This window comes from Saccopteryx bilineata, chromosome 4, assembly GCF_036850765.1.
Source record: "Saccopteryx bilineata isolate mSacBil1 chromosome 4, mSacBil1_pri_phased_curated, whole genome shotgun sequence".
In the NCBI taxonomy this organism is placed as follows: Eukaryota; Metazoa; Chordata; class Mammalia; order Chiroptera; family Emballonuridae; genus Saccopteryx; species Saccopteryx bilineata.
The window spans coordinates 291923409-291934669 of record NC_089493.1 but is presented as its reverse complement, the minus strand read 5'-3'; the positions used below and the strand labels follow the sequence as shown (position 1 = coordinate 291934669).

Below are 11261 nucleotides of genomic sequence, written 5' to 3'. Positions count from 1 at the left end.
GTGAAAGTCCCGGGTTCAATTCTCGGTCAGGGCACACAGGAGAAGCGCTCATTTGCTTCTGTACCCCTCCCCCTCTCCTTCCTCTCTGTCTCTCTCTTCCCCTCCTGCAGCCAAGGCTCCATTGAAGGAAAGTTGGCCCAGGTGTTGCGGATGGCTCCATGGCCTCTGCCTCAGGCACTATAATGGCTCCAGTCGCAACGAAGCAGCTGCCCAGATGGGCAGAGCATTGCCCCCTAATGGGCTTGCTGGGTGGATCCCGGTCTGGCGCATGCAGGAGTCTGTCTGCTTCCTCGCTTCTCACTTCAGAAAAATACAAAAGACACACACACACACACACACACACACACACACACGGCAGTAAGTACGTACCTATACATAATTACTTTATTACTCTGCCATATAAAAGAATTATCTCTCTATGGTAGGCCTGTCCTCCTGGGTCTGTCACAATGCCCCATGCCAGAGCAAACTGTGACCTTGAACCACTGCCTGGCCTCTGCCCGTAAGCTGCAGGCACTGAAGCAGTTTGCACAGTGGGGGGGGGGGGATGAAATCTTGTCATTTGTGACAACATGGATGGACCTATAAGGTATTATGCTCAGTGAAATAAGTCTTGGACAGAGAAAGACAAATACCATATGATTTCACTTTTATGTGGAATCTAAAAAACAAAAACAAAGAAAATGAAACCAACTCATAGAAACAGAGAACAAACTAATAGTTGCCAGAGGGAGGGTGTGGGTGATTGCACAGAAAAGAAGAAGGGGGTTAAGAAACAAAAATTTCCAGTTATGAAATAAGTCACAGGAATGTAATGTACAGCATAAGGAATAGAGTCAATAATGTTGTAATAAGTATGTATGGTGACATATGGGAACTAGGCTAATTGCAATCATCACTTTGTAAGGTATATAATTGTTGTCTCACTATGTTGTAGAGCTGAAACTAATATAATGTGTGTGTAAACTATGATTAAGAATACATTTTTTTTAGAATGATTTTTTAAAAGATTATATTTACTGATTTTACACAGGTAGGAAAGAGAGGGAGGGAGCAAGAAGCATCAACTCATAGTTGCTTCACTTTAGTTGTCTGTTGTTTGCTCGTTGCTCAGCATATGTGCCTTGATGGGGCAAGCCCAGGGTTTCAAACTTGAGACTTCAGCATTCCAGATTGATGCTCTATCCACTGTGCCATCACAGGCCAGGCAAGAAAAATTTGAATTGGAAAAAAAAAGTATACTGAACCCTAAATTGTGGTGTTATAACTATCTAAATTATTATCATAATGAGAAATAAACTGTAAATAGCTGCAGCCTCAATGCTTTAGTTGTATGTGAAAAACAAATGAGGGACTGGTACTCAGACCCTCTTAACTTAAAAGTCTTTCTTGGCCCTGGCCAGCTGGCTCAGTGGAGAGAGCGTCAGCCTGGCGTATGCACATCCCAGGTTGATTCCCGTCAGGGCACACAGGAGAAGTGACCATTTGCTTCTTCTCCCTCCTTCTCCCCCTTCTCTCCCCCTTCTCTCCCTCTTCCCTTCTTGCAGCCAGTGGCTCGGTAGGTCCAAGCATTGGCCCCAAACAGGGGTTGCTGGATGGATCCCAGTTAGGTATATGTGAGAGTCTGTCTCACTATCTCCCCTCCTCTCACTTAAAAAACAAACTTCTTTCTTGCCCTAGTCGGGTAGCTCAGTTGGTTAGAGCATCATCCCATTGCATCAAGGTGGTGGATTTGGGTTTGATCCCTGGTCAGGGTACATACAAGAATCAAACAGTGAGTGCAAAACTAAGTGGAACACAAATTGATTGTTTCTCTCGCTCTTTCTAAAATCAATAAATTTAAACAAAAAAAAAAACTTTAAAAAAAATCTTTCTTCTCCTTTGTCAGCTCTACCAACCCCACCTCCAGGTTTTTACCTCTGCAATCTTTGACCCACATGCTTTACCCAAATGGTAAATGTAGATCAGTGAATCTCTCAGTAAGAAAACAAAAAAACAGCCTGACCAGGCAGTGGCACAGTGGATAGAGCGTCGGATTGGGATGCAGAGGACCCAGGTTTGAGACCCCGAGGTCGCCAGCTTGAGCGCGGGCTCATCTGGTTAGAGCAAAAAGCCCACCAGCTTGAACCCAAGGTCGCTGACTCCAGCAAGGGGTTACTCGGTTTGCTGAAGGCCCACGGTCAAGGCACATATGAGAAAGCAATCAATGAACAACTAAGGTGTCACAATGTGCAACGAAAAACTAATGATTGATGCTTCACATCTCTCTCCGTTCCTGTCTGTCGGTCCCTGTCTATCCCTCTCTCTGACTCACTCTCTGTCTCTGTAAAAAAATAAACAAATAAAAAAAATTTTTTTTTTAAAGTTTATTTTAAAGGATGCTTTCAGATGTTCATGATGCAGTCATAAAAATCACCTTCAGGAGTCATGGCCAGACCTGTGGTGGAGCAGTGGCTAAAGCAGGGGTCTCAAACTCAACTCAGCATGTGGGCTGCAGAGCAAGATCACAGCCGTTAGGGGGGCCGCACTAGGTCTACAAAAGGCAACTGTTACGCAACACTTTTCTCACTGCAGTTGAAAACAAAAAAAATCAGTACAACAAGCACAATCGTACATGCAGTTTACTCAGTGTCACAAAACGACCAGAAACTGTAGTTTGCATCACAACTGCTGTTAACTAAGCTAATATCTAGCTAGGATGCTAGAGAAATGAAAAATACAAGTAGGCCCCTAGGCTTACTTAATTTTATCCAAAATATTTTGAACTTCGTGGATTAGTCTGCGGGCCGCACAAAATTGTTCAGCGGGCCGCATGTGGCCCGCAGGCCGCGAGTTTGAGACCCCTGGGCTAAAGCATCAGGACACTGAGGTTGCTGGTCTGAAGCCCTGCGCTTGCCTGGTCAAGGCACATACGAGAAGCAACTATGAGCTGATGCCTCTCACGCCCTCCTCACACACACACACACAGCCTTTCTCTCTCTCTCTCTCTCTCTCAAATCAATAAACAAAATCATTTTTAAAAAAAGTCCACGTGAATCATCTGCACATGAAGTTGTTCTGAGTGCAGTGGGTTGGTCACTGGCCAAGACAAATTCATGACTTTCTTTGCACTGGCCCAAGTAAACATTGCTTCCAAGTAAAAGCAACAGGGAACTATATGAATGAGAAGAGTTCTGCTTCCTAAGGGACGTGATGGGGGTTGTTGGAATTATCGAGGAGGCCCCCAGGATGAGGGGTAGAATGCCAACCTTCAGTTCAAACAGACCTTGGTCTGAATTCTCACAGGTTGATTCCCCAATGGTGACCATGTGCATGACTCTTAATCTATGTGGGGCCTCCATTTTCTCATCTGTGAAATGGAGTTAATAATGCCAATCTATGACTGCTATCAGGAGGTAAATAAATGTGAAATGCTCAACATCATGCCTGGCTCATCATATGCGCTCAGAAAAGTGTATTGTATGAAGTGATGTATTCACCTGAACTGCGGTGGCGCAGTGGATAGAGCATCGACCTGGAACACTGAGGTTATTGGTTTGAAACCTTGGGCTTGCCGGGTCAAGGCACATACGAGAAGCAACTATGAGTTGATGCTTCCTGCTGCTCCCCTCATGCCTTTCTCTCCTTCTCTCTTCTCTCTCTAAAATCAATTTTTAAAATCCTTAAAAAAATATATGTATTGCCTGACCAAGTGGTGGCGCAGTGGATAGAATATTGGACTGGGACACAGGACCCAGGTTCAAAACCACGAGGTCGCTGGCTTGAGCATGGGCTCATCCGGCTTGAGTGTGGGGTTGCTGGCTTGAGCATGGGATCACAGGACATGACCCCTTGGTCACTGGCTTGAGCCCAAAGGTCACTGGCTTGAAGCCCAAAGTCACAGGCTTGAGCCCAAGGTCGCTGGCTTGAGCAAGAGGTTACTCACTCTGCTGGAGCGCCCACTCTGGTCAAGGCACTCATGAGAAAGCAATCAATGAACAATGTAAGGTGCTGCAATGAAGAATTGATGCTTCTCATCTCTCTCCTTTCCTGTCTGTCTGTCCCTATCTGTACCTCTCTTTGTGTTTCTGTGTGTGTGTGTGTATGTGTGTGTGTATGTATGTGTGTGATATATATATATCACACACATAAAATATATTCATTTATTTATTTATTTAATTTACAGGTGTTATTGCCATGTAAAGTGCTAGAGAAACCATGGTGGACCGAACAGGGCAATCCCCACCCTGCTGGGCTTCCAGACTGTGGGGCAGACAAACAGTCGTGGTGTAAAGAATTAGAAATGGGAGATGAAATCCACGATGGGGTGAACCTGGAGCTTTGTCACCAATAGAGCAAAATTCCTCCCCTCGCCCCCTTTCCCGCTCCCCTCTTTTCCCATCCTCACCCCCAACACTAGTATGGAATCTTGTTTTTAAAAAGTCATGTTAATAAACACCTAGAAAAAAAATGACTAATTGTGCTAAATGCTGAGAGGGAAAAGTCCAAAGGGAACAAAAGTCCAAAGAAGTAAGAGAACAAATAACCAGGGGCAGCTGATCTAGTCACTTTTTAACCCAGGGGAGGCAACTACAGGTGGAATAAAATGTCTTTGGTTTTCCATGAGTGACATGAGGATCCTTCCCCTGTACAATACGCTCAACATTTTGCACGGAACTTTTCATAGTTGAGGTTTTCATATGATCTTTTCACCGGACCCTAAGCAGAGATGATGCCTCTCATTTTACGGAAGTGGGAACTGGGGTGTAGAGAGGTTCTATAGCTTCCTCGAGGCCAGACAGCCCACTGACGGCAAAGCCAAAGGTCAGACAAAACCCAGAGGTCTTTTGCTTTCACACTTACTGCTTTTTCATGATCTCATTTTTTTAGTTTTGTATTTTTGATTCTGAAATATAACATGCTTTTTTTAATGTTGATATGTAGCTTGCTTACAAAAAAGGTGTAGTAAAGTATATGCGTATAGTTTAAGAACACCCTGTGACTACCACCCAGCCTAAGGACCAGAATTTAACATAGCCCAGAGGACATCTATGTGCCCTTTCCCAGAAGTAATCCCTATGCTAAATTTATTCATTCACTCTTACCTTTTAAAAAAGTTTTTTATCATTTCTGAATCTCTTAATTTATGATTGCTTGCCTGGTGTTGAACTTTAGATAAATAGCATATTAGTTTATGTATTATTCTGTAACTTGTTTATTACTCCCAAGATTTTGTTTTTGATATTATTCATATTGATTCATAGACCTATAATTCATTTTCCCAAATAAATAATATTACACATTTATTTATGTATTCTCCTTTTAACACATACCTGGGTTATTCCCTATGTTTTGCTGTTACAGTTATTCTTTTATTTAAGGAAAATAAATGAATTTGTTTTTATAAAAACTTTCCAAGAGGCCAGCCTGTGATTGCGCAGTGAATAGAGTATCGACCTGGAATGCTGAGGTCGCCAGTTTAAAATCCTGGCATTGCCAGGTCAAGGCAAGTATGATAAGCAATTGATGAACAGTTAAAGTGAAGCAACTATGAGTTGATACTTCTCGTTCCTCCCACCTTTCTCTCTCTTTATAAATTCAATAAACAAAATCTCTTTTTTAAAAAACTTTCCAAGATGTTATAAGTCTTATGAATGTAAAATTCCAGTTCTTCCTATATCCACATTAACAGTACTATATGATCATTTCTATCACTTACTTAGAGTTTACCATCAGCCAGGGACTGGGACTGTGTTAGGTGCTTCTCACACATTTAAAATTTTAATTCTCATAAAATTCCTATGTAGTATGTACTATCTTCAGGAGAAAGAACTATTCTATAGGCAATAGAAACTAAGGTTTCTAAAGGTTAGACAGTTCACCTAAGGTCAACTCACCCAAGCCAAGATTGCAACTCAGTTTAATTCTAACATTCAAGTTTCTTCCAATTCACTGCATACCTTAATACTGCATTGTGTACTAATAAAAACTAAGTGTAATGATGTACTTACTATAAGATCTACAAATAGCTCCTATATTTTTTATATTTTTAATTATGGCAAAATACACATAGCATAAAATTTACCATCTTCACCAATTTGAACTGTACAGTTCAGTAGTGTTAAATACAGTCCCATTGTTGAGCAGTCCCTCTCCCATGCTCTGACATCCTTGCGCATGTGTCTTGGGGCACATGTGCCAGATTTCCTGCAGGCTCTGTCCTGCGGGTAGAATTGCTGAGGGTGGAATGCATAGGTTCGCATACATTCGGCTCTATTAGTTAAGCTTTTTTCCAAAATGGTGGCACAAATTTATACCACAGAGGCAGTTACTAAAAATAAAATAAAAATTTTTATTTTTTGAGAGAGGAAGGGAGAAAGTGAGAGAGACAGGAACATAGATCTGTTCCTGCGTGTGCCCTGGCTGGGGATCTAACCTGCAACCTCTGTGCTTCAGGACAGCGGTCTCACCAAGTGAGTTATCCAGCAAGAGTTACTTTATTTTTAAGTATGTAATACATTCAAATGTTTAAAATTGTTCTTTTTAAAATTCCAAATGTTAAAGAAACAAATAGGCAATGCATTAAAAAAATCTCTCAGGCCCTGGCCGGTTGGCTCAGTGGTAGAGCGTTGGCCTGGTGTGCAGGAGATCCGGGTTCGATTCCCCGCCAGGGCACACAGGAGAAGCGCCCATCTGCTTCTCCACCCCTCCCCCTCTCCTTCCTCTCTGTCTCTCTCTTCCCCTCCCGCAGCCAAGGCTCCATTGGAGCAAGGTTGGCCCGGGTGCTGGGGATGGCTCTGTGGCCTCTGCCTCAGGCACTAGAATGGCTCTGGTTGCAACAGAGCGACGCCCCGGATGGGCAGAACATCACCCCCTGGTGGGCGTGCCGGGTGGATCCCGGTCAGGCGCATGCGGGAGTCTGACTGCCTCCCCGTTTCTGGCTTCGGAAAAATACCAAAAAAAAAAAATCTCCCATCCCCTAACCACCTCTACCCTTCCCAGAAGCAATCAACATTACCAGTTTCTGATGATTACCCTTCCAGAAATATGCTGCTGAGTTCCCCCTTTTACACCAGGTAGCATTCTATACATTCTGTTCTGGAGCTTATTTCTCTTAACATCATAGGCAGTACAAACTAGTCGTCTCTGGAGCAAATTGGATACACCTGAATAGGTCATTTAATCACTGTGCCTTATAGTCCTTATTGGTAAGGTGTGGGAAGAATTGTAACTCAAAAGATGTTATGAGAATTAAATAGTATATATGTAAAGCATTTAGAACTGTGCCTATTAGAACTGTAACTAATATCAATAAAAATACACCAATGATTTCTCATTCTTTTTTATACTTTATTGGTAGCTTATTATATAAATGTATCACAATTTATTTTAATCATAATGGATAAGCATTTAAGTTGTTTCCAGTATGTTGATATTACAAACAGCACAGCAATAACTAAGGTATCATTTCCCACTCACACTGGTGACTACATCTGCAGGATCAAGTCCTAGAACTGGAACTGCTGGATCAAAGGTATTATGTGCAATTATAATTTTAAAAGATATTGGCAACCTTCCCTTAACGGATACATCATGAATCTCATACATTAACTTAAAGAGGTACAGAAACTTCAGAATAGAAGAGATCTAAGTAAGCTACTCTGCAGTCTGAATGAGCTAATTGATGACTGCAGAGGAAAAGGGACGTAGAACAGCACCAAAACCATGAAGATGTCTGGAGTCCCCCCCACCAAAAAAACACCTTTTTTTTTTTTTTTTTTTTTTCTATTGATTTGAGAGGGAAAGAGGGAGAGGAAGAAGCATCAACTCCTTGTTCCATTTACGTGCGCACTCACTAGTTGCTTCTCATATGTGCTATCTAACTTCTTACTATTCTTTCCGATTTTTTCCACTGGCTGTTTTCCTACCCTGGATTGATCATGTGCGCTGTCAAGTGACCCTTGGACAATTTTGGCCGCTTTGAGGTTTACCAAGCTGTGGATATTCCCTCGTCCTTCAAAATGCTGTACTTGGTCAACTGCCTCCAGGGGAGCAGAATTCCTCCAGCCACTCTCAAGAGATTATATAAAGTACAGCAAGGGGAGCGAACCAAACCGCTTGCTCTGTAATCCAGCCGGAACAATTTCCCAAGTTGGTGGTTGATTTGTAATACGTCTTTTAGACCGAAGGAAGCCCGCCTCCCTGTGGCCATGTCGTTATTGGGTGAAGCGGTTGTCAATCACGAGGAGGATAAATAGAGGCGGCCGTCGACTCCTCCCCCAGAACGGTCCGGACCGCGCGGTGCGCTTGACCTCAGCCGGAGTGGGCCGTGCGCGTTCCAGGCTCTGCGGTAATATCTGACTGTTGCTCTGTATTGACTGGAGAAGAAAACAAAAGGTACCTCTCCTCTTCTGCCCTGCCTGCCGGGCAGGCGTGATGGCAGACACCGCAGCGGCGGGCGCCAGCGGCGAGGCGATGGCGGAGGCGGAAGGCTCCGCCGGTGCGGCGGGCTTGTTTCTGGGTCACGGCTTCTCGAGCTACCGGCCCTTCGATCCCCAGGCGTTGGGCCTCAGCCCGAGCTGGCGGCTGACAGGCTTCTCCGGAATGAAGGGCTGAGGCTGCAAAGTCCCCCAGGAGACGCTGCTCAAACTCCTGGCGGGACTGACGGGGCCCGACGTGCGGCCCCCGCTGGGCCGGGGCCTGGTCGGAGGCCACGAGGAGGCGGCCCAGGAAGCCGGCCTGCCGGTCCTGGCGGAATCCAGCCCAACACTCCCAACCCTGGGCATTGGGATGGACTCCTGCGTCATACCCCTGAGACACGGAGGCCTGTCACTGGTGCAGACCACGGACTTCTTCTACCCCTTGGTGGAAGACCCCTACATGATGGGGCGCATCGCTTGTGCCAATGTGCTGAGTGACCTCTACTCCATGGGCATCACCGAATGTGACAACATGTTAATGTTGCTCAGCGTCAGCCAGAGTATGACAGAGGAGGAACGGGAAAAGGTAACCCCCCTCCTGGTCAGAGGCTTTCGGGATGCCGCTGAGGAAGGAGGGACTGCCGTGACCGGTGGACAAACTGTGGTAAACCCTTGGATTATCGTGGGTGGGGTCGCCACTGTGGTATGTCAGCCAAATGAATTCATAATGCCTGACAGTGCAGTTGTCGGGGATGTGCTCGTGTTAACCAAACCCTTAGGAACCCAAGTCGCTGTCAATGCCTACCAATGGCTGGAGAATCCGGAAAGGTGGAACAAGATCAAGATGGTGGTCTCCAAAGAAGAGGTAGAGCTGGCCTATATGGAAGCCATGTTCAATATGGCGACCCTGAACAGAACTGCTGCTGGGTTAATGCACACATTTAATGCCCATGCAGCCACAGATATCACAGGCTATGGCATTCTGGGACACTCTCAGAACCTTGCAAAACAGCAAAGAAATGAGGTGTCCTTTGTCATTCATAATCTGCCCATCATTGCCAAGATGGCTGCCATCAGCAAGGCCAGTGGGCGCTTTGGGCTCCTCCAGGGAACCTCAGCAGAAACTTCTGGGGGATTGCTGATTTGCCTGCCAAGGGAACAGGCTGCTCGCTTTTGTTCTGAAATCAAATCTTCCAAGTATGGAGAAGGTCACCAAGCCTGGATCGTGGGCATCGTGGAAAAGGGAAACCGGACTGCGCGGATCATCGACAAGCCTCGGGTTATTGAAGTCCTGCCTCGTGGGACCAGCGCTACAGCTCTTGCTCCGGACAATTCCAGTGCCTCTTCCGAGCCCAGCTCATGAGGAGGAATAGCAGAAGTTGTCTGGACCTTGGAGCCTTTGTGCACAATCATGGATGATTCTCAGGAGTTGATTTTTAAGAACAAACTTCCAAAGAAGGCTGCCTGCATAGTACTTTCATGGTCGTCCTTTCTAGGTTTGAATCAGCCCATCGTAAGCTGCACATTCCAAGGCCAGAAGTAACATTTTGGACTTCAGGGGGAGGTTTGTTCAATATTTGCTTAGCAGAGGAGCAGAAAAGCCTGTTGCCTCTTTTCAAGAGCAAAGTGAAGCTATTCCTGTTTGAGGGAATTGCCAAAAAATAATCATAATAATAAATCAGAAATAAATAAATTTGGGCCAATACTGTTGACAAATTGTTAAGAAAGACCTTATAATGCAATGTCAAATTCTTTATTAGATTTTTCTGAAATACTGTCTCTTTCCTGCTCTGGACAAGAATTGAGCAGCTTGTCCAGTAACTGGGAAAGGAGGACCTGCAGCCATCTGACTTGGTCTCTGTTAATGATGTCTCTCCCTTTAAACCCCTGTAAGGACTGGGAGAGGCAGAGCAAGCCCCAGAGCCCAGACCTTGATGGTCCTTAAAGATGTTAAAATTCCTGTTGATTTAATCAATAAAGTGATTTCTAGTGAAATAAATAATAAGGACTTTGTTGTTAGTTCTCTGGCTAATGTTTGAATCTTGGAATTCTGAGTCTTTTAGTCTTATAAAATGCATTAATTGATACACTTAGAGTCCAGCAAAGTAGAGAGTTTCTTTATATTTTCCTTGATCCTGGACCAGGGGATTTAACACCCAGATTTAGGTTTGCATCTTCCTCCGAGGGGACAGCACAGAGGACTCAGGCATAAACCCCAAGGCGAAGCAATAGCAGAAGTGTCAATAGTTCTTGGAAAATGAAAAGGAGATGGTAGAATAGAGGAAGCCAAAGTCTAAATGCCCTCAGAGTTGGGACATGCTAACGGCAAGTGAGGAGATGTGCTCCAAATGTACCAGGGGAGGTGGGGTCAAGGATGGGGATGAAGACATACTGGTTGCAAGTTTATACAGGTTAATTCAATCTTTAAAGTCCTCAAAATTTTTCCCATTCACACGGCCGGAAGACTGCTCCTCACCTTGGCAGATAAAGGGAGGTTTATTTTCTGGAAAATGTGAATTTAAAAAGTACTGCAAAATCAGGGACACCAGACACAGCAGAGGAAAGGGGCCTGGCCAAAAACAGAAGAACTGGAAAGGGAGGTCCCAGACCCCGTCCTCAGCTATTAGAAACTGCAGGAAGCTTATACTGCTACTCCTGGAGAAAAGGTGCCCAGAAAAAAGACCTATGAACACAAACATTTAAGGAGCCCCCAGTCAGAATCCCTCCATGGGGAAGTCTCCCAGGTGAAAAGCTTCACTCAAGTACATTCTTTTTAATGCTTAATTCTTAAATATGAACAGTCATTTGCCCTTGCCAGGTAGCTCAGTTGGTCAGTGTTGTCTGGATACGCCAACGTTGTGG

General features: G+C 44.6%; 1 protein-coding gene and 1 non-coding gene across 2 annotated transcripts; both read left to right on the top strand.

Annotated features, from left to right (window-relative positions):
• Positions 1–405: 405 nt before the first annotated feature.
• LOC136336651 (small nucleolar RNA SNORA42/SNORA80 family) lies at positions 406–536 on the top strand. Its single transcript, XR_010731487.1, has one exon. It is a non-coding gene; the product is annotated as a small nucleolar RNA SNORA42/SNORA80 family (small nucleolar RNA).
• A 7625-nt stretch (positions 537–8161) lies between these two features.
• SEPHS2 (selenophosphate synthetase 2) lies at positions 8162–10404 on the top strand. The gene has a single exon (XM_066275682.1). The coding sequence runs from the start codon at positions 8416–8418 to the stop codon at positions 9760–9762; it is 1347 nt and encodes a 448-aa protein (XP_066131779.1). The 5' UTR covers positions 8162–8415; the 3' UTR covers positions 9763–10404.
• The last annotated feature ends 857 nt before the right edge of the window (positions 10405–11261 follow it).